We start from the raw sequence: 26,081 nt of genomic DNA on the forward strand, positions 1-26,081 counted from the left end.
TTATAATGCTTTCGGAAAATATATTAGCAGAAGTGCAGAACTAATTTAATCTAAATAAAATAAAAGCAAATTGTTGACATGCCTAAAACTTAATTAGCAACTAATTATTGTTCCATTGGCCAGTTACACTGTTTGAAGTACAATATTTATTCTTGAGTTATATTGCCTATTTTTATTTTTTTTCCATGCTGTCCATCTTTTCTTGGTGACGTTTGATAGCCTCCTGGTGATGTTGGATCTGTTTCTCGTGGAAAGATATCTCATTGGACAACTGGTTCTTCAGTTGCTGGAGCTGCTCCTTTTGCTGCAAAATAAGACCATTATTAGAACATAGATCTCGATGTCGTGCAGTTGGGGAGGCCTATGTCCAGCTGTGGACGTATATGGGCTGATGATGAAGATAATAATGAGTAAGGTTTAATTAGCAATGTTTTACTTGCTAGTTTTTTTATATATTAGAACATGGTATACTTTTTGAAGAACATGCAATGTTTACTATGAAAGTCCCACTTGCATAAGTGAATCTTAGCTTTTTTTTATCTCTATTGATAATTGTTTATTAAACAAAGTGGTGGACATTGTTACAAAAACTTGAAAAGCATATAATAATTAATAATATCAGCTAAGATACATCCCACTGCTAGGCCCAGGCCTCTTCCGATATAGAGAAGGACCATTGATCACCACCCTGACTCACTCCAGATTTAAAATTTCAGATTCATATATTGGGAATGTTTTGATTCACTGTTTGTCAGTGGTGTCTTAAATAAGTAAGAAAGTTGAATGGTCATCTTGGTACTCTGCCCAAGTTGGGATTGAGCTTACAAATCCATGCATAGAACTGCAAGGTTATCACAACATGAAATACATGTTAACCTTGACAACCCATCGCTGGGCATGGGCCTATTCCACCTAGTCATTCTCTTCAGCTTGTAGTGAATTAATAGCTAAAAGCTTTTGTGCAAATCTTTAATATTTAAGTTTAACACCTATTCTTATGGTCAGGGGTTAGATTATTGTCGCTTAATTATTTGCAGAAATATTAAAGAACCTAGAATCTTCATCATTCAAATAATGGTAATAGGATACATCAATACATACATATATGTATTAGTTATCACACATAGACGAAACTGCGTGGCCACAGCATATGAGCAATAGATGTGACTACCATTATAAAAACAACTTAATTTTGATGCATTACGGCCGAGCCTTATTCAGCCTATAAAAATCATCTCCAGTATGTGATGACAACCTTTTCATAGAAGTACTGTTCCTCTCTAGCAGCCTCCATTTTGCCGAAGGCGCCTCCAGCCTCGCGGATGGACCCACCGCCACCGCCTCCCTTGCCGACACCAGCACCAGGGTCACCACATGTGGTCATTCTGTAATCAGAAATGTTACATTTTAACTACCGACTCAGAGAAAACCTATGTCATTCATCTAAGTAATTTTAGTGGTTGTGTTTGTCAAATAGTCGAAAAGCAGACTCTCTCAATCTATTTAAAATTATAATAGTGAAATATTTTATAAACACAAAAAAGAAATTTCACACATTAATCAGGATGCTATATTTAGAAGTTATTGTTTGTTTTTGTAATGATGAAAGACTAATGCAATCAACAACAGAAGCTTAGTCATTTGCTAGAAATATCCATCCTAGAAAAATCACAACATTGCTTTGCTTTCCATATTAAAAAGTATTATTATACCATTACTTTCCTAACTTTCCTATTTATATCATAGTAAAAAGCATGTATTCAGTCCTAACCAAACCAATTCAATGAAATACTATTTCTGCTCCACAAACCTTGGTTGACTGGTTCAGGATACATAAAGTATTATCTACATCACAAGATGTCATATAATAATATTTTGTCTGTTATTATATTAATTTTATATGAAAAGTATTTAATAAAAACAAACATGCATTTTCAGTTGAACATTTTCATAGTTAAAAAAGCTGTAAATTATATACTAAATCTTACTTTTTGTTTAAGAATTTATGATATAATGGTCATGGGTAAACAAACATATCCATTATCCATCTCATAAACTTAAAAAATAAATAAAAGAAGTATACTGTAGAGGCGAGGCAAACTGTTTGTTTTATTATATGTGTACACTGAGTCATAATAACACACTTGTTTTACTCCTTTTATTTGATTTATGAAGCAAACTTGCGTTTTTCATGATTGCTACCAATAATAAATATATTATATAATATCTATAAAATGAAAACATAGAAATGAGGGTAAGTTTATTTTAAACAAAAGATACACAAAGAATTAAGCTTAATATATATGTTACAACATTAATGGTTTTTAAACGACAAATGCAACAAGTGCAAAACAAATAAGGAATGCCTTGCATGGATGATTTTAATAATAAACTTTTCTTACATTGTAATTGTAAACGAAAACACGATAAGGGAAAGTATTAACTTTGAGTAGAACGCTTAATCAGTGTTGCGTACTATATTAAACTGCGCAGCTTGCACTTGCAATAACATTGGACAAGTTGAAGAAAGAAACCTGTCATGACACTATAAATAGAACAATATATTATTTTTATCTGACGAATTTAATGATGATCAACGTACTTATATTATGTTTATTAGTAAAAATACTATAGATGCATATTTAAAGTTGTAATTCCAGGTTAACTTGTAATATTGAGGAACAAAGAACAATAAAAATATTATCGAAAATGTTTGAATGTTGCGTAATAAAGCGTGCCGGTATTTAAAAATAAGCCTCACCTTGCGCCAACAATACAGCGAGGAGCAGAAATTCCTAGTCTGCGGAGACTGTTCATGATGGAATTGATTAAATCCAAATATTACAACAAAAGTGTTCTTCAAAATACTTGAAAATTTAGTTTGGGAAGTGTATGTGGAATGGGGAAACTGGAAAAATTATTTGATCGTAATGGTGTGAATTTGTAAAATGTCAATAAATTGTCAAGTTAAATGCCATAGATAGTTGAAAAATTGTTTGAATATTTGGCTTTTGCTCTACTGGAAGACATTAAGGTTACTATTACTAAGGACAGAAACAATACAAAAGTTGATTTGTTTACTAAATATCGCCCAAGACGGTAAAATATAATGACCTATTATTATGTAAACATCTTCAATCCACTTGACTTCTAGTTGTTAATGTAAGAATTAAAATTATGACACTAATAACATTTTAAAATACCTTTTCATATTAGACAGGATTGACTTCATTATGATGTTCAGGTTTAAACGTACATATCTTTGTTTTAAATACTGGTGTTCTTAAAGTATCAATTTGATAAAAAAAACACGTGTAATTGACTGACCAGAACGATTAAAGTAGTTATTTATTCAAAAAAGACGCGATGATGGTAAATGAAATATCTAGCGATCAGCTTATAGGCTAATTAATATATATCGGAAGGATAAAAATAATCCCAAAATAATGTACTCATGTTGGAGGTGAAATGATTATTTAAATCATTAATCGCACAATTCAGCTAAAACTTTATTCAGTAATGTGTATATTTAATGAGGCTGTTTGGCTTACTTTAGTAATGTACGTGCTACTACACACAGATTGCCTTACCTTGTAGCTCGTCCGTGGAAAATTATTTGATATAATAAGTATTTATTTTATTTTTTAACACTATTTAATTGCATTTTCTTGCAATAAATTATCTTTACCAATCGTTACAGTCTCTGTGTTTCCACTAGTTTCTAACTACATAATCTAGATGGTTTACAGTTAGAAATACTGAATATTTTTTTATAAACATAAAATTATTTATGTAACATTAAAAGTATCAAACTCTGAACCTTAGACAGATTGATGCGCAAAATAAGGTCACATTGTCTACAAGTTCAGCGACATCACAAAGTTAGAACAGAGTTGAGTACATTGCCTTTTAATATTTTGAAATAAAGATTTCTGATGGTTCGATAATAATTGAATACGAAGCGAATTATTACCTATTCCAAATAATATTAATCAAATAATTTAAAGAAAAGAAAAAGTCCCAACTGTTTAGAATTTGTCGCATAGACAAGACTCAATGGCGGGAATCATAACGCATTTGAAAGTGCATATATGCGCAAGGAACAGAGTTATTTTTTACACGTATGTTTTAACCCTATTTTATTTCTACAAATTTAATAAAAACAAACTAGAAAATTATACGTACGACATCTCCTGCTGTTTTGCCCATAACACGTGTTTTAATTTCTGCTCTGCAATGATTTTATTGAGCTCAGCTGTTTCTCTCATTGCCCTAACAACTTGCCGTTCTTCTTTTAATGTTTCCATTTTCATTTGCTTTTCTGCTGCAGTGTACCTAAAATATGGATAATGGAGGCTTTTGAGTAAATTGATAAAATTAATATAGGTACTCAGTTCAATAATATACCCTGGGTAAAAAATTTAATCCAATTTCCATTGTAAATAGCAGAATCGGGGCCCTAGTTGCAAAGTTTATAAAAAATGATAAACAAAATTTATAGTTATTTAAATAAAAAAATAATATAATAATACTCACTTAAAATACTCTTGTAATTCCCTATGAAAAGGATTTATTATCTTATTTATCTCTTCGTACGGTTTGTCAGTCAGAGCTGAAACGTGTCTTTTATTTTTTGAAGAAGCGTTTTCTTCTGGTGTATCAAAATCATTGTTTTCAGAGATTTGATCAGAAACTGATGATGCCGATGACTCCATCTGACTTGTAGTATTCGTCTTATCACGTCGAGAATCTGTATCCACAGAGGGTAATGTAGTGTTAATACCGCTACAACTGGGATTGTCTATTTCCCTGAAATAAAAAAATCTATTAAAAAAAAATAAACGTCAAAGTGAAAAACTATCTCTTTTTTTAATACATATAATGTTAACGTTGTTGTATTTAATTTAGTGATATGTGTTTGTCAATTATCTTTGGAAATTTATTAATTAAAAGGTAGGTATGCTTTATACACTGTAAAATAAGCTATGCAATATAATTACATGAAGCTTAAACTTACTCATCAATGCACTCGGTTTTAATTTCTATATTAGCAGTAATAGATTCATTTAAGTTTTCACTTTCGCCTTTTACAACACCATCTTTAACTAATTCTAAAATATTACACACTTCTAAAGACAGCCGCGAGTAATTATGTATCTGGGGGCCATTTAAAGCTATTTCTTCACGAGCTATTCTTTTCATGTTTTGCCATTGCGTCTTAACTTTCTTGATTGAGCTTCCGGTAAATTTGCAGCCAAATTTTACCGAAAGCTCTCGTAAAATCTCGTTCCATGCGACGTCCTTTTCTTCGTAATGATTGGGGCCATTATTTGTTTTAGTAACTACTACTTCTTTACGTTGTTTAATTAACTCTAGTAGGTACTGTTTTTCTTCAAGCGACCAGTTAGGTGTCCTCAACCGGCGATTGTTGTTAAGTTTAATAATCTTGCCCATTTTCCGCGAAGCGTCACAAGGAACGTGGTTGATCTTTTGCAACGATTTGTTGCAAACGATGCACTCGACGTCCAAAATTATCGGTTTCCACATTTAAAAAACAACTGAGCAACGAAAAACGAGTGAAAACTTTGACAAGCTATAGACAGCGCTGCTAATTGTACACTGTTTAAAAAACAATTTCCGAATGAAGTTTGTAATGGACTATTTTTGAATCATAGAACCAGTGTGAAATTAATAATTTAAAAATATTTTCTATGAGGCGACGACTTCTATGAGACCAAGAGTCATAATTTTTTTAATGTAATACACTGTTACTAAGTTACTGGCCGGTTGTAACTCCTGGGAATCCTGATACTTTTTTATTTTTTTTACAAATTTATATTCACATTCGGATGAGAAAATCAAAACATTTTCAGAAAAAATAATAAACAAGTCGAAAAAATTACGTTTTGCAGTTACATATTTACATACCTAATTTTCTTTAAATAGGTGCGTTAAACTAATACCCACCTATTTGGTAACTTGTTTTATTAACGTCATAATGATTGATGTTTTAATTAATTATTTCAACTTTTTCATTTAGATAATATAAATTGTATTTAATAAAAAGTGCGTGAATTATGTGTTGCAATTGAGTTAAAAGGTAAGCGTAAGCATTTTAATTTCATTAATTGGTCAATAACATGCTTTAAAACTTTTATATTGGTCATGTGTTCGTTTATGTGTTGTTCCGTACGTTTGAATCCCTTTTACAAACATCGATTATAAACTCGTGGCTTAATACTTTTGTGCTGACTTTCGAAGATTCGCTTAAGTTTCCATCAAACAATGGGTAATTTATTCTAGCTTTATTACCCATGTCCAAAATAGTTTTGTTACGAGAACAAGAGACTGTATGGGCTTTAAAATCATTAAACAAAGTATAACGATTTTGTCTAGACTGTATTTTACTTAAGCAAGCCATTAAAATGCGTTGTTTTTCAAAATACAGCTCACTTTATAAGGCATCGTTTACGATGTAAATCTTGAATGCATGAAATTAGTACTTTGTCGGAGAGTTGCTTAGGTGACTGTGTGCAAATTCTGGTAGATGGCGGTAGTAGGTACAGGGTTGAGTTTTCAAGACATTCAGTAGATTGTTGATTATTAGATATTAGAGTTTGGCTTTTTAGTATAGATCCGGTGTCTATTTTAACCCAGTGTCACAATTATGATTCATACTAATCGCCACAGAAGAAGACTTATAGACTTCAGATAGCTGAATGTTTTTATATATTAGATAGATACGTAGATAATTCACGACATCTGCATAATGTTTGTTTTTTTTATGGCTTTAGGTAATGGTAGACATCGATATTTGTGTTTTATTCTATAACAAGAACAAAGTTCCTATCTTATAATATCGATTTCACATGGTCTACGTAACTTAACTGAAAATTGCATAATATCCTTAATACAAAATATTTTTACTCTCCTATCTACCTACCTACCTAAAATAGGTCCCATTACATATTTTTTTGCAAGTTTTATTAGCTGTTAGGCCATAACAAGGATTCTGTTGCTGCCACAAGGAGCAATAACGAAATAGGCAACAAGTTTTTGAAGAAAGTGAAAACTGAAAGAACGTCTGGTATCTAATGCAAATATTTAAAAAAACATGTCACTGACATTATAGATAAACCTTCGCTAATATTATTTTAGTTTCATTCGAGACATTTAACTCTGAGCTAGAACCGGAAAGATTTTTTATCATAATTTGTAATTTAAAATTCGTGAGAAACTGGTCTCGTTTGAACCGCGCGAAATTCGGTCTTTTTGTTAAAAAATGCGTGCAAAACACAACGTGTTCACACTCAATCAATATTAGTCACAATAAATGCATTATTTAATAATATTAATTATGAGATAATATTGTCACAATAGTTTAGATTTTAGTGTGGATTGAGATCCCCTGTGGGTTAATTAAGACAGTCGTTCGTAGAGGCTCCGAGGTGAAACACGTTTGCCATCCGCATTCATCCACATTTCTTAATATTTACAGTGCATTCTTTTTTATTTATTGACAGTGTATCACTACTACCTACACAGTTTAGTGCAATTGGGACTGTTGATGATTGCTCAGTGAATTAAAAGTTGTTCTTTAGAGAATAGATGTTGTGAAACTAACAGCTCTATTGGGTTTCTTACCGGTGAGTTTTGAAATAGAACCTATTTGATACTGTTTGGTGTTACCCAATTTGTTATGTAGGGCTTACAAATTACATTTTACATTTCTAGTCTGAAAATGAGTGATAGTAATTTCAGATTTATTTATTAACTTTAAACTTTTAAGTGGAAAAAAAGTTCGAGAGTTTTTTTTTTAATTTTCGTACCTGCTTTTATTTAGGTGTCCTATATGTTCTTAGTTACAAGTGATTCGGATGTTGTAGTCTGATTGAAGCAATCTTTGTTGCCGAGTCCTATGTCCTAATGACCGCTTTGCGACTTCCGTTTTAAACACAACAAAATGTAGAGTTTGCTCTAGCATTGAAGGACTATTATATTACGAATATTTTTAATTATTATAGGACGAATATTTTCTTATATTACAATATAGGCTACGTAGTTCCTTCAAAATATATGAAAGGTTGCATTCAGACAAGCTTAGCGCTACAGAACAAAAAACCACACTCAGTTATCTTCATCTACTTTTAAGATAAAAAATATAATTATTTGTTTTAAATCAAAACTATGCCATGTTATTTGGACTAAAGTTCGTAAATTTTCCGCTGTTCATCTCCACGTTGCTTTCGACCATGGGAACCCATAAATGTTGTGCAATAGACCGTAAGATGTGTTTATATTATTGCACAACATTTTTGGGACCACGCAATGTAAAAAACGGAGGAATTTGAGTGAGTAGGCAATGTTGCGAGGCGATATAAAAACGAAATTAATATGATCATTAAATTCGTAACGTTCTAATTAACTAATTAGTTGATTGACAATATTTCTAATGGAATGTTGAAGATAAAAAACTTGATTTTATTTCGAAACTAATTGAAGTAGTTTAAAAATAAAAAAAACTAGTTTGAGATGGTTAAAAAGTACTATTCGTGTTAAAAGCCTTCTGGCCGCCAATAGTCCTTCAACACTATGTCGAAGACGAACAATATACAAGAAGAAGGATCACTATGATAGATAAACAGGATGAAGTTCTATAAAAAAAGACATAAAACAACCTTATTAAGTTTTTACAATCCCACACATATTATAGGAAACACTGCGTGGTAGTTTTTCGGCATTCCAAACCAAACAGGCTTTTTCTAACTTGTATTTCAATGCTAAACAGTCTTTAACTTTTTACATATAACTAAAATGTATAAATAATTCATGAATAAATAATTAAAAGCTGTTAATCAAATATTCATAATCGATTTAAGCCACTGTAAAGCTTACTTGCTTATGTTGGCAAGAGAGCTTTGATACTTTGGTAGGTACTTTCGATTTTATTTTAGGTCTATCAGTTCTTGCTATCAATTTAGTTGGTTAACCGCATCTCTTTCTATGTGGATGACCAATATCACACCAAAAATATGCCTAAGTATATCCGTTATTAAACTAAACTACCTATCCATATTCCAAATTATATTAGAATCGGTTTAAGGGCCTTGAAAACGGGCAGGTGGACGGACAGAGGTGGATTTTAACATTAGTATAGAATATAGTGCTAGATATAAATAAGAGTTACCATAAAAAGCTCTAATTATTTCTAGATAAGATTAAAACTTCAAAATATTCGTACCACGTTACTTAAATATAATCTTCGTTTCTAATTCAATCGTAACCGCAAAGAGGCCTTAATATTGTACAGTCAGTAGCATAAGTTCCCTAAATACACCAATAAATACATTTTTAAATGGATCCTAAAATCAAGTCGCATAAACACCCAAAATTTACCAACAACTTGTTGAGCACCTTATGCGTCCAATACCATGGACGGATTTAAGTACTTTTGGCAGTTCGTGAATCTACATTTGTTAGTCGGTTTTTCTTGCTGGCCATACCGGATAAAAACGAAACATTAATTTATTCACAGTGAACTAACGAGTATACTAAGGTAATCTGACACTGATGCCGGTGGTAAAGTTACCATGCATGGAAAGCGGGCCGTTCCCCTCAATAGAAATGCTTCACTCGTTTCCTATATCATAAGCAGTATTGATGACGTATTACGACGATCATACTTAGTTGTAGAAATCAAATACTTTGAGAGTTTATATAATAGCGACTCAGTTGATTCGAGTGCTATCAAACCCTTAATAAAAGTCGTTTTTACAGGAACAGGCTCTGATCGACGTATATGAACTTTTTCGTCTATAAATGTACATTTGTTTTCAACCTGTTTCTCCTGTCATCTTTTAAATACCTTCTTTCATTCGAAAACCTTCCTCGCATTGTTCTTCAACAAGACTTCTAAAAAAAATTATGCCCATTCCTATTTATGTTGGATGTTCAATTTTCGCACATTTTAACAAATATTCTTTTGGAAGCTTCCGAAGCCGTACATATTGTTCTAATTGATCTAACCGAAAACCTCGTAAATCGATCACTTTCAAACATTGCAAGGCACTCCAAGGTAGTCTGCGACAAATACTAGTCCATATATTTTTAACCACAGGATATAAAAATACAAAATAAACTTGTTTTGTCTAACACCGGCCTTGCGTGCATCGCCTTGTTCATTAGCCGACGGAATACAGATAATAGCTCCACATCATAGAACCGTAATTAGGATACCCTGATGATGGACAACGTCATTTGTATTATACTTTTTCGTCTACTAAGTTTTTCTACTTGTTTCTTTTTTCATTCCATTATGGATTGGTATTGTTAAGGTGACGCATATTAACGAGCACTATTATGAGTTTTAATGTCATATGGTTAACTATTGAAATGAGACTAAGTCAATTCTGTTCCTCATAGTTTAGTACGCGAGTTGCAAAGATCTTCATAAGCCATCCATGTGTTAATCCGGCCATCAATATTTTGCCTCGTTATCTTAATAGTAATAAGCGACTAAATTAGAACTTCTGAATCGAACTTGTAGGGCAGTTTTTTTATTATTGAATTCGATAACTACGTGTTTTAACAGTACCTATAATCATCACCCAATTTAAATCAATTACCTGAGTTTCAAGGCTTCAAAAACTAAATTATTCATTACTAACACCTAATGATGTAAAATCGTTTTATTACATGTATTAAAAACGTAATACTGGCTAAATATTATAGTTCCTTGTTGCTACGCCTTGCTGTTACGAAATGGATTCAATTTGTATCAATTGATATCAGAAGCCGACAGGATATCCATTATAAGCAGTGTCGTGGGGCATTCGAGTGTGAAATGTCTTTAGGATGTCGGGATATTACTGTCTGGGTTGTAACTGGTAGTGGCTGAATTGATTTTGTAATCGTTATGATAGTCTCGTATTAGTAAATTGTGTTTAAAAATGAGTAGTTTGAGATCTAAGTCAATTATCACGATATCGAGCATGGATTACATGGATTGAATCCTACGATTTAATCTATGCTATCTATACTCTATACTATCTATTCTATGCTATCTATATCTGTACTTCTATATTCTTCTATATATAAAGCTGAAAAGTTTGTTTGAACGCGCTAATCTCAGGAACTACTGGTTCAAATTGAAAAAATATTTTTGTATTGAATAGATCGTTCATCGAGGAAGGTTTTAGGCTATATACCATCACGCCACGATATCTTCTAACCACGCGGACGAAGTCCCGAGCAACAGCTAGTATTCAAATACATTTTCATACTTTAATTCACAGTAATTAATCCAACTTACTCTTTTTGTCTGTTTAGTACGCTTCTACAGCTAAACCGTTCAAGTGATTACGATAAAATTTACCACTATTTTGCGAGAAGTCTAAGTTCCAAGCATGAGCGCAATAATCGTCATATACACGTACATTTTTCGACTAAAGTAGCAGTAGTTAGTAGAGTCCAAATATATCATCAGTACAGGATAAATCTTCGGAAGTGCGCGCCTGACTCGGAGGATTCAGTACAAAGAGACTTAGGTAAAGATAAGCGTATGAATAAACTGTCGGTACCCGCGCTCTAAAATAGATTTCTCCTCCACCAACAAATGTCAGACCGTAACAAGGATGCTTAACCACGATTTTTTGTATTTTGTTATTAAAGTGTCAACAGAAATGAATAATCTTTGAAAATTTCAACTGTCTATCACGGTTCACGAGACGATAGAGGCGTGACGGACGGACAACGGAGCCTATAGGGCTCAGTTTTATTCCCTTTAGGTACGAATCCCTGAAAATGTATGATTTGTTGAACAACTCTTATAATGTCATCAGTCACTCATGATTACCCAAGAATAATTGATCTACAGAAAAGGTTTCGAACCAAGAACAAAAATTTAAGACCTTAAGCGATAACGGAGCGGAGCTACGTAATCATTAAATGATTATAAGATTGATTGTATGAAAAGTACAGCCACCGAGTCTTAGTAGGTCGTTAATTTTATGGTTTTATTTGTTTGATAACAAACTGCATTGGAATTCTTTGTATCCGTGTTATAAAAAATACTTATATTTAATCATAATACTTACAAATTATCGTAATTTTTTATCAGTTAATTTTGTGAGTACTCTCATTGAGTATCCTAAATGAATGTTTGATTCACATTTGACCTGTTAAATGATCAATCAAACATTTTACAGAGGCTTAAAATTAAAAGACCTGAGTACCATTTATCAAAATGGTAGCTCTTTCAAAGTAAACCTTATTCCGTTTGGAATCGTATAAATCCCGTAGGTCTTTTAATATTTACTTAAACGTTTATTCAAAACATGCACTTTGCGTTATCGCTATCAGTGTCCAAATATTAAAGAATCTTTATGGCTCCCAAAACTTCTGATAGCCCTTGACTCTATATTTTTCTTGTAGTCCTATAGAAATGACATCTGTTTTCTCAAATAATAAGCCTACTGTCTGCTAACATTGAAATATTATTTGATATTTTATATTACTGGAAGGTTATAATATTAATCTTAGGTTTTTGTACTATTAATTTATCAAAGGAGACCGACTGTCCGAGGGAACCAAGATGGCGCTACGCGCTTTGTAGAGCACTTCCTTGCTTAATGAACTTGAAGTACTGGCACGGATCTTTATAATAATGTTCATATGGATTTCTAAAGAACTTAAAAAAACACATTTCCTCGATGTTAATCAATGTTTCTTAATTCTGTTTACTAAGAACATCTGTTGCTACAGTTTCATATTTAACTTTCTGGGTGGAAATCGTTTATAAATCACACAAGATACCCGGTTCAGAAATAGACGTAGTAGGAACAGGACTATTTTACATGCTAGTCGCATTTGTTGCTCGAACAAATTTTATTAGCGTTGTGGAAGAGCCGTCTGGCTTGTTCTACGCCGTGTAATGAGCTGTCATGTTTACACAAATGCATTGTTTTCAAGACGTAGTCATAAGCCTCTTGAAGATTTTCTTTAATATTCCTTTTTTTTCTACAGTGCCAATGACGTAACACCAAAATGAAGGACTTGGAATTAAAATTGCCGACCCGCAATGTCCTGACCGGTAACATTGTGAACTGGGATGATGACGAGATTGGCCTTGGCGACGCGCCAGGGAACCTCACTCTGTCATGGAAAGACCTCTCCGTGTACAGAAAGAAGAAGACACAGACCAGTATATGGAAGTCAGCTGTTTATGAAGAGATTAGAGTTTTACATGGAGGTATGTATCGATGTTTCATTTTTTTTATTATTTAAATAACCCACTGCTTTGCTTTTATCTGTTTTTCTTAATGCCATCCTTCTCTGCCTCTTGATCTTTGCATGCATCCTTTTCCTCTATTTATATCATCTGCCCATATCATGCTCGACCTATCGGGATTTTACCGGCCCATTCTTATTGACATGACGTCGTTCTAATGCAGTCGAAATCATAAAAAAACGATTCGCAGTTAAAGTTACAGATTACTTTTTGTATAATGATTAAAATAAGTGACTAAAATATTTGTCAGACAGGTTTCTTTTAAATTCATGTAAATCTCGGTTGAATTTGCATTCTGCACTAAAATGCCCTTGATTTACAAATATATATATTGCTTAATAATGCGCTTTGCTGATAATATCAGCATTCTGTTTTATAAATATACCTATTTAAATAATTATTAGATTAGAGGTATTCAAAAAGTTTAAAAACTTCTTACCATTAAATTTAATCGTGTGAGATTAAATTAGTAGTAAACTACATTACTTAATATTTACATAAAACATATATGAAATTATTATTAATACAAAGAAATACATTTGCTGTATTTATGGTTTTATGATAAACCAGTGTAGCCGTCTTAATTTTCCGAAAAAATAACAAAATACAACTAGCATTATGTAGCATTTGTGTAAAATTTAACGGCTTGACAGGTTTAGATAAATAGCCGACAGAGAGCACATCCTATAACTTTGCAAAATATCCTAGTTAACAACACTTGCGCAAACTTTCATCATGAAAATGAAGTAAGCAAGTTAATGACCGATAGAATCGAGTTTGTTTCAATCGAATTCTGATCGAGTTGGTATTCTAGAACCCAACACCACCTATTCATGCAGCAACACAAGCTAAAACTTAGCTCATTCGACAGCGAACGCGGCTTATAATACTGGGTCGCTATCCGTTTTCGTTTTAATTCGGTAGTACCATTTTAAACCGAAATGAAAACAGAACCAAACTCGTTTTTGGGGTAACCCCGCAGATTTTTTTACGGGAATGGAGATAATACGAGCAAAAATGGGATTTTCAACCAAAAAAAAGTTTCCTCACAATGCTATGAAATTACAACATTTTCACGAAAGTCACGGCAAGGACGTGCTCAAGGTCATTTCTAATCCAGTTCTGAATAAAGTTAAAACTAAACATAAATATTTATTGTATCGAAAAAGAATTCCTTGCTATAAAATGTAACTGACATTATGTCCATCCAACAATTTTGTTTCTTTTTGGCAACAAGCTGATATAAATGTCTGAATATTATGTTTATTTTATTTTTAGCCTTCATTTTATTATTATATACCAAAAAGCTGTTAAGGAATTGTCTTAGTGATTCATAAAATTGTTAGAATGCTAAAACCTCCTTTTCGTTTTAACATCGACCAACCAAAACAGTCGAACAGGGGCAAGCGCTTCAGTCTGCTGTGCAGTGTCATTTTGACTCTCATTTGAGTGCTACTTAAGTAGCCTAGTCTATATACGACGGGCCTCTTGGTCTACTGCTTAGTGGTTCTGACGGCTATATCGGTCTTGGGTTTAAATTCCCACCCAGAACATCTTTTATGTTAATATAAATGTGTAATTAGAAATGTACAATCTTTGCCTAATTTGAGACTAGATGGCGTTGTGTGAAAGTTGTGGGAAGTCTTCCAGTCTTTATGATAAATGAGGTTTCAAAAAATGTACTCTGTGTACTTTACTTACGTTAAGTACTATTCGTATTACGTACTTCTTGTCTTCCATCGTGTATAGTTCAGTTCTTCGTTTACATACATCCGTCACGTGTAAACAGTGGTCGGGTGATAGAATATAAGCCATTAATATTTATCTTAAATGTTAAACAGCATCTTTATGCGAATATTTTATTACATATTCTATTCAAATGACAAGAACTGATTTAATATTCTAATGTGACACCTGGAATTTTGAATTTGTTGTATGTATACATGTGTTAAAGGCGCGAGGCGTAGGTATCACAAACTTACGTAAAACATTGGGTACCTTTTTCCCATTTGAATTCATGCAAATCGTTTCAGATGTCTCGGCGTAATCGGTGAACATAGATACAAAATAATACAGAGACATGCCAGCGTAATTGAAAACCTGCGCCTTTTGGATGTCGGTTAAGATAAATTGGATTCTATACGTAGATGTTTAATAAGTACAGTAGCATTGAGAGTATGGGATACCATTATGTAGACATAAATCTAAGAGATCAGCTTAGAAACTATAGCTTGTTATTATCATTTCCATCATTATTTTAGTTTATTTGTAAAACAAATTTAGGCGAACATGAAATCATTACTATATTTTTCTGTGTCGTAGTATAACTCGTAGCGACTACGAAACGGTGCTTCCATTTATATACAAATGCACTAGGTATTTATAATACATATGTTAATAAGGTTTTTCTTTTCAGTAAATGGCATCGTGTCCTCGGGTAACTTAGTAGCTTTAATGGGATCTAGGTGAGTATCGTCAATATTTTTTCAAGACCCACCCAAATTCTTTTTCCTATGTTATCAACTTTCCTATTTTTTGTACATAAGTAATTATACAAAATGTAATGAAGTTAAAGGCTCAGCCATTTTTCTAAAGGTGAAAACTAAATGAAATGGTCTATAGATATCGGATGGGCTCTGGCTGCCAAGTAACAATATTAATAATACCTCGAATTCATCGGGTAAAACTGGTATTCCACTTCAAAGAAAGTTTAGTTTAGTTAGAAAGTTTTCGTAAACCGCATTAAGTACTTTAAACTAGGGTTATGCTTTTAGTAAAGGTAGAAAAGAAAAGTATTTTTTTAATTAAAAGTTTAGGAATCCCTTAATCATTGATAGAAATTGTTAACTCCACTTATCTGTTTTCAACAATCAGTGGTGCTGGCAAGACTACGTTGCTCGCTGCCATAAGTCGTCGTGACAAGAGTGCCATGACTGGGTACCTGATGTTGAATGGCAGACTGGCGGGGGCAGACCTGATATCCAGGATATCTGGCTTCGTGCCGCAAGAGGACCTGGCTATTGAAGATCTGACTGTAGCTGAGCACATGGAGTTTATGGTGAGTTTTTTCACTTACTTTAAAAGACCATACACGCCCTTAGTACATGTTCTTACGTGCTCAGTTTTTTTTTGTGTTGTCTCGAAACAAGTCTCGTCATTATGTCTGGTTGAGCGGTCTTTTCTTGCTGGCGAGCTTTGTCGAAGAGACCGCCCTTTAAAAAGGCCTATCCTTTGCCGTAATCGATGCCGTAGTATGTACAATATAGTTTTTACTTCTATGTGTAAATATTATATTTAATTGAAAAACGTTAAAATTAAGGTTTTTATAAAATGTTACATATTAAGACTTTTCTGTGGCTAGGCTCGAATGATGATGGACAAGCGAGCGACCAAAATGGTGAGAGCTAGACGCGTTCAACTCATGCTGAGCGAACTCGGAGTGAACAACTGTGATAAAACGAAGCTAAAGGATCTCTCTGGAGGGGAGAGGAAGAGGGTCGCTTTGGCTGTACAGGTATGTATCGTCTTAGTTTTGCTCCAATACGTGTAATTACATACCCAAATTATATTCCCATTATAATGATAGCTCCAGACTCGTTTAAACCGCAGTATATCGTTCAGTTTCTTTTGTTTAAGTAATATTTTTAACTAGCTCTTGATTGTTTCACTAACTAGTCTTCATTTTGGGGAACTACTCGCTTAAAACAATTAAATTAATGCCGTAGTAAAAGCTCTTGTAAAGCTAAGTCTACTTAATATCCATCTATATCAATATTTTTTCAAAGTGCAGATAAATAATGTCTTTTTATATTTAATTTAGCTTCTAAACGACCCTCCAATCCTGTTCTGCGATGAGCCCACAACGGGTTTAGACAGTTGGGGGGCCGCGGCCGTAGTATCCCGTCTTCGGAAGCTAGCTATAGGGGGGAAGCTGGTGATCTGTTCCGTTCACCAGCCGGCTTCAGGCGTCTTCGAGCTGTTCCACCAAGTTGTACTTCTGGCTAATGGCAGGACAGCCTTCCACGGGACTATTGAACAGGCTGACGAGTTCTTCGCGTCGTAAGTATTAGATTTTAATTAATTAGCTTTAGATTTGAACATATTCTGTGGCTCTACGATGTGGTCAGTTTACAAGAACCGAGGAGAAGTATGAGGGATGTAACCATGATACTAACAGGCTAAGGTAGCCAAGAAAAGGTTAGGTCTGTGCCATTTTTGTATGCAGGATTGCGAGGCATTGCCATACACCGACACAAAAAAGGTAGATGACGTAGCACGGCGGTTCAGGTTTAGTCAGTAAGAGTCTGTGCCCCGTAAAGAGTGAGCCCAACTGGTGTACTTATATCTAGTAGCATCTAGTAGGCTGTTTTAAATCCACACTGATTCTTAAGAGGTAAACGTGAAGTTGCATATCTTGCAGCCATCTCAAGGTTAAACTTTTTTAGAAACCTTAATTCAAAATTCTTAAAATAAATACATTCATTCCGATCCGTTATTAGGGACCTTAATCAAGTGTGCTCTGTCTTTGGTATACCAGATCAGTTTAAGGTTGCACTTTGTTTTTTTTTTAATAAAAAAAAAATAATTAGTTGACATCAACTACGTTACGATTGTTTCATGTAATGTAATAAAACCTCACAGCATGACTCTACAAAATAATAAGTAACTTGTAAATCATTAGCCTGCCGCATGCCGTATAACACGATTACCTTGTTCTTCTTGATAATTTTATAATATCACGTTTCGAATCAATAGAATATTAAATGAATTAAAAATCTTACTCAACCGGCCCTTTAAATCCCATTTTCATGATTATGGATAAATTGGTATTATTTGCATATTGTATAATAAGATTTTTGTTTGTAGAAACATTATTTTCATAAAATTTACATTAAGCTTTCACTTAAAACTTTTAACTATCTTATTAAAAGAACTTTTTATAGAAGATTGATTGTTATACATGCTTTTATAACCGGAGACCCTAATCATGAGTTGACGCCACGAGTCAACATTAACTCGGGTTGGGTCCGACACAAGACGAGCTATCCCAATAATTACGCTAAGTTATCCGTTTTAAAATCAATTATTAAATAACTTTAAGTGCTTCTCAAACGAAGGTCATGCCACACAAGGTGATCATGTTATTAATACTTAGTTATTAAAATTTAAAACCTGAATAAAATTTTATTTGCATCACAATTCAATACTTGTTTAAATCTAGTCTAGTTTATACGCTTACTTTATGTCCATAACCTTTTTTCAAACCTACGAAAAACAAGCAATAATTAAATTGAATTAAGTATTGTAAATGTATGTTCTGTAATGTGTATTGTAATTTTATGTAAACGTATAATGTTTGATTTCCTCACCCCAAATTGTTGAAGACTCATAATGTCATGACTCAATCACAAGCAAGCTCAGAGGTTAGCAATTTAAGTATCTCCAAAGTAAATATAAACATTTCGCACGGTCCAAAAATGTCGAAGTCATTACAATTGCAAAGCTATAAGGAAAACTGTGATAAAATCTCGTTTGTATTAAACTAAAGATTCCAATACACAGATACATATGATAGAGACGCATAAACACGTGAAAATAAAAGATTATCGAGATTATCGACAAACGCTTAACAATAAACAGAATGTCAAAGTACGAAAGTCTGAATAAAATGGCTAACAGTCGTGAAGTTCAAGGTAAATATAGTCTAAAAATATATTACGAAAAACCGGTCGTATGAGAAGAAAATTTATGTGACATAATTCAAACTAATAACGATAAAAGCGCGGATAAGGAGATCTTTTATCAGATCTTGTGGAAAAAAGTTTATAGAAAAAATATGTCTAACATAATATTACATGCTAAGGCATTAATCATTAGGACATACATTATATTTCTAGTATTTCTTATCTTTTCAATGTCCCACATTTAATTCATTGCATTTTTCGGCATATATTCACATGTAAATTTGTTGTTTGTAGGCAAATTAATTGGATTTTTGAATTGATTGAATTATTTAAATTACGGAATTAAATTCGAAATCGAGAAACTAATAAAACTTGTTTATTGATCAGACATAGTGTTTTAATTTAATAATATTAACATTTTTATAGTAACGACGATTACCCACGGCACCTATTGTTCTTCTATTTGTTGAATTTATTCTCATATATGATGTACCCCAGGATTCTGGAAGCTGATCAACCAACGAATGGTTGAATAAAATACCAATTACAGGGTTCGATAAATCTAATGTTTAAGCACATCCTTAATATTCTAATGCCAAATATCGTTACATATGTATAGATAATACAACTAACCAAGGTCACCAATACACCCGTTATGCAGAACCTTTAAATTATGCTAATACTGCAATTCTCCGATAAGGTTATTAAGATAAGCAAACATACTTAACTATCCACAGACGAAATTCTTTAGACTATTTATTATACGGAAATTTGACTAATGGAGCAAAAATTTATGATACAATTAGACCATTCGATATTTATAGAAATAACTGCCAACGTCGAACCAATGTATCCTTGCAATTAGCATTCACAATTTTATGTCAATTCTTCTTTGAAAGTTTTCTTGTTACCAAGGTTTTGCTTTGTCGGTTGGTAATATATGTAAAACTGAATTTAAAGAGCACTTCATTATAATGTAAAGTGTTAACCAGACTTTGTTCAATATGCGAAAGATTAAGTCACAATCGTCTAATACAATATACTAATACATATATTTATTCCTAAGAAATAAAATGTCTACGCTTTGTCATTGGACTTTCATCTATTAATCGTGGCTTAAAGAAGGAAGCTTTGAATTATGGCGTTGTCTAAAAAGGGCGATTGTCAGGCCCCAAAGCCAAGATAAATGCAATGCCGCAGCTCTGATTGCACGAGTTAAACTACGATCCTTAAGTTATGTAGTGCCTTATGGAAAACAAATTTCTTAACCATATAATTGAGCAATTTCCATTGTTGTACACGTGTGAAGAAATGTCTCTTGTTAAGGCAGAGATATATCATATAGGACATATAGCTATTCTTTTTGCGTAATTTTATTGTTGTTTAACATTTTATTGAATTCTGTAGACTAGATGATGGTGACTAGATTTGGATGTCTTGGTTTAAGGCTAGACGACGAATGTCCCAGTTTAGATGCTCTACAAATACATAATTACATATAGCTACTAAGGGATGTATCCCAACATTAAAAACTTAATTTTCCAACAGTCTCAACTACAAGTGTCCCCTCGGTTTCAACGCAGCCGAGTACTACATATCCATTCTCGGTGTGGAAGTAGACAAGGAGGCTGAGAGCCGCCTCCGCATCAGACGCATATGCGACGAGTACTCCCGGTCAGACATAGCCGCGGAGATTGATAACCGAGTCGGCAATGTCAGGGACGAAACTGAATACTTTAATGGAACTGTCAATGAAAAGGTATGTGGACAAGATTACCAGTACTATCTTCCTTAAGGTTGGGGAAGCCAGATGCCACTCCATGCCGCGTGGTTTGTCTTGCTTTTACAGATGAAGTGTTACTTTAAGATGTGGTAGTAATGGATTAACGTATTTTTAATGTCACTGAATATTTTTTGCAGCTTTTAAATCTTAATTTGGTTTTCTCCTGTTATTGCCGACTGCACTAAGTGGCTGTTACATAGTATAGTTTTCCTGAGATTTTGGCAAATATGTTTATGTTTTTAAGGGTATAGGGTACGTATCTATAGGTTGTTTGTTTCGTCTGTTTTTATGTGACTGTTTGGATTTTTTTTCAATACGTGAGATACCGATGACATTTACAAAACAAAACCGAAATCTGAGTCACAAAAATATGGATGTAATTGAATATCAATTAATGCCATAAATGGATGCTCATAAGACATGCAAATTATATAAAATTTGCTACCTACTTAAAATTTTATCGGAATCATTAAAAGTTAAATTAAAAGAAATGTCAAATGCAACATCCACGTTTACAGCTAGTGACACCCATATAACAATGTCGTTTCTAAAGCATTATTCATTTATTCATTTTTATTACTCAGCTACAACGCTTTGTATTTGAATTCCAAATTAAATTATTTGACCAATCATTTTAATAAGCTGGTTGCATCAAGTTCTATAAATATTCTCAATAAAACAATACTTAAGTCTGCTAAGCTTAATATTATGTCCATCGATTTGAATTTAAATATAGGAATACCCACATTAGTATGTATCTTAAACATATGTATCAAGATAAAATATTTGAGCGACAAATTCTAATGACTTCATTAGTGTCATAATGACAATATATTTTGTTTCAGGAACAATACTTCGAACGATATTTAACTCTGTAAGTATAAATTTAGTAACATAACGTTCGTTTCATGCAAAATTCAATATATCCAGTATACCTATTCTAGGATTCTTAAGCTCTAGCTGCCGTATTTAGAGACCGTACCGTGTTAAAAGTAATTCTCAAGAATCAAGATTACATTACAAGATTACATTACGGCAAATAGACAATTTAATAATTGGACAGCATTTGTGTGATCAAAAATAGCTTGCTCTGAGTTTGGGTATCTCTGTGAATATGAATGACTTGAATGTTTGTCAAACCCCCCGAGAGGCAAGGATTTAATTCCTAAGTATAAGAGTCGAAAAAATGCGCCAAAGGCTCCATTCAAGGACTCCTCAAAAATAAAAGATCATTTGTTCCGAGAATTGTATTTCAGGGATTCGAAAAGGTTGACATTTCCTTCTAAGATGACTTTTCCTCGAAACTTTTTCAGATTTTTTTGACTTTTAGAAAAGGATCAGTTTTTATGGAATTTGATATTTCAGAGTCAAAGTGAATTACTTCGTACAATTCTACTGGTTGATGTGGAGAAACGTGCAAGCTCTCAAAAGGAATTACAGTATATGGGTCGCCGAGTTTGTATTGCTTATGGTAAGCTAGCATTTACTTGTGACGCCTTACTGCTCCATCTTTCTCCAAAATTTAATAACTAAAACTTATGCTCTGTTTTAGGTGTTCAATTTATTTCTTAATTACGTAGATATCTTAGAATTACTTTTTCGATAATGTATCGTGATATGACGTCATACGACTGCCTAAATGATAAACTGTATCAGACTTGACAAATGAAGATTGTTCTTGATAATTTCCTTTTGTTCCAATATTAGACCTTAATGATCTTCATCTTAACCTTGATAATATCAGTTAGACATGCGAAGGAGATTTATAAACAACCTCATCAATTTACAATTTCTTACGGTATTTTCTTTCCCTAAACAACAGATTTTCTTCAATAACTAATTCTTCTCCACAGTTCGTAGGCACAATAATCTCGGTACCATACTATGGCCACTTCGAAGATCTAGATCAAAGAGATATACAGAACGTGGAAGGACTGCTCTACCTCACCATAGCGGAGACAATATTCCTGTTCATATACGCTGTGTTCATAACATTCCCAAGTGAAGTGCCAATATTACTGCGAGAGACCGCCAGTGGACTGTACTCGCCACTACCGTATTATTTGTCCAAGATGGTGTTCTGGGTGAGTAGATTTGAGTTTTTAAAAATATTGTCCCTTTCCACGCTTTTAATGGTAGTAGCCGAATAACCGTAGCCATTAAGTTGTTGTTGTCCTCATTATAGTTGCAACCGTCCTGGTCTAAAACAATACTAATCATCACCTACCTCATGTCAAATGTTATTACAACTAATGTTGAAGTGGTATAAGATATATTCACAAAAAAAAACAATTTATGTTTGTCTATACTTTAAATTTGTAAACCTCCAATAATAACGAAGAAATAAGGTCAAAATGATGTTTATTATGGTTCAACGATGCGACAAGAATTTTGATTGCTCTTTCGAAATTTATTAATACAATTTAAATGTAGATTTAACGAGCGCAGTAACATCAGTGAGTTAAGTCCCTAAACAGTTACAAGGTTGAAAACCTGTTTTTTTTATAGTTACTACCATTAACTACGTTGTGTGTTTAACTTGTTTTTCATTAACTGCACCGTCAAAATATCAAAAAAAATACAAATCAACTCATTTATTAGCACAGTGCTAATAATAGCTCCCTGTAGTACTCTACGTGATGCCTATATTTCGGCAGACGCTTTCAACGGGCTTTTGCTTTGATACTAAAAGCACTATATTTTTATTTGTTAATGAAAGATTTCACAAACTATTTCATTACAGAATCATACGAATTCTTTATTTTTCGTAGCGACTTAGTTTAACTATAATTGATGAGAGTGTAGAAAGCTTTAGTAAAATAAAAAAGCCTTAACTAGATTCTAAATTTATCTGCGAAATAGATCCTTACACAGAAAAATAACGTATTTCTTCTACATTACATTATTTTTGTTTATTCTAGATACCGCGAGCGGTAATAGAGCCCACTCTGTACACGGGCCTCATCTTCACTGTGGCCGGCTTGCGAGGCGGGTTCATGGGCTGGCTCGGGTTCAACTTCGTCTGCATATTGTGTGCTAACTACGCCAATGCTTACGGTAAGAAACATGTTTTTAAGTAGTTTGCTACTGTAGTAGAATGCCCATATATTTTTCCTCTAGACTCTAATCACTAAATAGTAAATTGAGCACGAATAATGTATATATTTAGTAGTTTAATATATCCTAAACACAAGAATAAATACTTAAATTGTGCTAAAATGTTAATATTCTGAAGTAAAGAGATAAAAAAAACAAGCGAAATTAAATCAAACCCAGCAGAAACCATTCGAACCTTTGAAATTCAAAATTCTTCAATTCCAGTTTTCTGGAATACAATAATTGGCAAATGCAATTCGATTTTCCAAATTCCAGGCTCGTTCCTATCATCGACGTTCAACTCAATGGAAACCGCTGCTCTCGTCTCCGTACCATTCGACCTCATTGGTACAATGTTCTCTGGTATATACATGAACTTGGCTAGCGTATCACCATACCTATCATGGCTAAGATACGTATCAGGGTTCTATTACGGAGTAGAGAGCATCTCTATACTCCAATGGGATTCAATAGACACCATTGACTGTGTAAAAATCAAAGGAATACCTTGCATAACGACAGGGCCAGAGGTCTTAAAGCGATTTGGTTACTCCGAAGATCATTTCTGGCGGAACTGTTTTTGTCTAATCACTATGTATTGTGTAGCTCATTTGATTGCTTTCCTTATGGTCATAAAAAGAAGTAGAGGCACACCTGTATATTAGAAAATACTTTAATGGTTGTATAAATGAGCGACACTTTATCGTTTTCACTTTCCACTTGACAAAGACAGCATGACACTTAAAGGTGAAATTAGTCTCAGTGTCGTTCTCGATTACGACTATAACTGTAGATAGTTGTAGCAATAGATCAATTACCACTGCTTGGTATCCTGCAACCGATGTGGAAAACAGGGTAACATTAAAAATAGTAATAATTTAAGAACAAATAAACAATTCATTTTATAATAAAATTTCATATTGAATGATTATAAAATGAATTGACATGAATTTTATACATTAAATTTTGATTGACAATAAGACATTTTTAAATAGGCTAATTAAACTTTATGAATTGTTATTGTGTTTTCATTTTGCTTTCCCTACTTTACCTATTAACATGTTTTATGAACATTAACAAGGCTGTAATTGAAACTACTAAATAATAATACTAATCTTTTAAAATGGGTTTGTTGTTGAAGCAAGAAGAAGCATTACAATTAAATGATGGTTTCTCGCTTCCCAGCAAAAGAACATATTTAAAAGGTAATTGTAAGTACGTTGGTAAGTACTTTATGAACATGTAATTTTATTTGCACAGTTTTTTAGTTGCACAAACCTTATTAAGTAATTTTGCGCGCTCGATGTTAGTAACGAAAAATAATTATTGCACATTTCATAATAATGAGTTCCTGTATAAAAAGTTGGTTTTCCATGTAACAACGTCTTAATTTAATTTTAAATGTTCTCGACATTTTTTGCACAGTTACATAGTTTATTTTAAAAATAGATTTCTCATTTGCTACATGTAAGTACCTACAACGAAAAAATACATGAACAAATTATAGGTAAGTTAGTTCTGCAAACAAAGTAATAAAAAACCAATCATGTAACGATCAATTTTTCCAATTTATTGTTTTTTAGCCTTTGTTCATTTCAAAAAAGAATCCCCCACCATTTTATAATTCCAGGCTCATTCCTATCAGCGACGTTCGACAAAATGGAAACGGCTGCTCTAATATCAGTTCCACACGATTTAATAGGGCTCATGTTTTCCGGAATCTATCTGAACTTGGCCACCGCCCCGCCATACTTCTCCTGGCTACGATACATCTCTGGCTTCTACTACGGAACGGAATGCATCTCTGTGCTACAGTGGAACATGGTTGATAGTATAAACTGTCTCAATTCCGAAGGTGTGCCCTGTATTAGAACCGGCGCGGGAGTTCTAACCCGTTTTGGCTACGATGAGGATAACTTTTGGAGGAATTGTGGGTGTCTGATGTGTCTGTATTGTGTTGGTAATATTGTAGCGTATGCTATGGTTGTTAAACGGAGTAAGGGGACACCTGTGTATTGATTTTAGAATATTTTTTTTCAAGTTGTTTTATGCTACGAATCTGGTTACACACGAACAAACTAATTAAGAAAATCAAAGGTGTCAATATCATAAGTGCCCCTGCTGTTATATGCTTTTACTATTAGTTAACTGACTAGTAGAATGCTGATATTTCTCAATTTTAAATTATTATCGAATTACGTGATAATTATAATCGTACAACCTCCCTCTT

General features: G+C 33.2%; 2 protein-coding genes across 4 annotated transcripts; one reads left to right on the top strand and one right to left on the bottom strand.

Annotated features, from left to right (window-relative positions):
- LOC113496584 lies at window positions 1-5,612 on the bottom strand. Its single transcript, XM_026875853.1, has 5 exons — window positions 5,018-5,612; window positions 4,537-4,809; window positions 4,186-4,335; window positions 1,256-1,385; window positions 1-304 (listed from the first exon to the last, which is right to left on the bottom strand). Exons 1-5 carry the CDS (start codon window positions 5,545-5,547, stop codon window positions 173-175), a joined length of 1,215 nt encoding a protein of 404 aa, XP_026731654.1. The 5' UTR covers window positions 5,548-5,612; the 3' UTR covers window positions 1-172.
- LOC113496581 (protein scarlet-like) lies at window positions 4,860-24,740 on the top strand. Of its 3 annotated transcripts, none has more exons than XM_026875850.1 (12): window positions 4,860-4,953; window positions 13,024-13,249; window positions 15,705-15,753; window positions 16,163-16,346; window positions 16,650-16,802; window positions 17,109-17,347; window positions 20,521-20,731; window positions 21,601-21,629; window positions 22,121-22,226; window positions 22,609-22,839; window positions 23,677-23,812; window positions 24,128-24,740. In XM_026875850.1, the coding sequence occupies exons 2-12, from the start codon at window positions 13,045-13,047 to the stop codon at window positions 24,514-24,516; spliced, it is 1,932 nt and encodes a 643-aa protein (XP_026731651.1). In that variant the 5' UTR covers window positions 4,860-4,953; window positions 13,024-13,044; the 3' UTR covers window positions 24,517-24,740. The 3 variants fall into 3 exon arrangements, with proteins under 3 accessions (XP_026731651.1, XP_026731652.1, XP_026731650.1); XM_026875851.1 differs by lacking the exon at window positions 4,860-4,953 and adding an exon at window positions 5,901-6,100; XM_026875849.1 differs by lacking the exon at window positions 4,860-4,953 and adding an exon at window positions 7,018-7,646.
- The last annotated feature ends 1,341 nt before the right edge of the window (window positions 24,741-26,081 follow it).

This window comes from Trichoplusia ni, chromosome 8 (assembly GCF_003590095.1).
Source record: "Trichoplusia ni isolate ovarian cell line Hi5 chromosome 8, tn1, whole genome shotgun sequence".
NCBI lineage: Eukaryota > Metazoa > Arthropoda > Insecta > Lepidoptera > Noctuidae > Trichoplusia > Trichoplusia ni.

What these genes read in the sequence shown, in the direction of transcription:
- LOC113496584 (XM_026875853.1), bottom strand. Translation starts at nt 5,547, where the DNA reads ATGTGGAAACCGATAATTTTGGACGTCGAGTGCATCGTTTGCAACAAA. An exon ending in GAATTACAAGAGTATTTTAA is followed by an intron (nt 4,336 to 4,536) that starts GTGAGTATTATT and finishes TCCATATTTTAG; the next exon opens with GTACACTGCAGCAGAAAAGC. An exon ending in GCAAAACAGCAGGAGATGTC is followed by an intron (nt 1,386 to 4,185) that starts GTACGTATAATT and finishes TTCTGATTACAG; the next exon opens with AATGACCACATGTGGTGACC.
- LOC113496581 (XM_026875850.1), top strand. Translation starts at nt 13,045, where the DNA reads ATGAAGGACTTGGAATTAAAATTGCCGACCCGCAATGTCCTGACCGGT. An exon ending in CTGAGCACATGGAGTTTATG is followed by an intron (nt 16,347 to 16,649) that starts GTGAGTTTTTTC and finishes TTCTGTGGCTAG; the next exon opens with GCTCGAATGATGATGGACAA. An exon ending in GGGTCGCTTTGGCTGTACAG is followed by an intron (nt 16,803 to 17,108) that starts GTATGTATCGTC and finishes TATTTAATTTAG; the next exon opens with CTTCTAAACGACCCTCCAAT.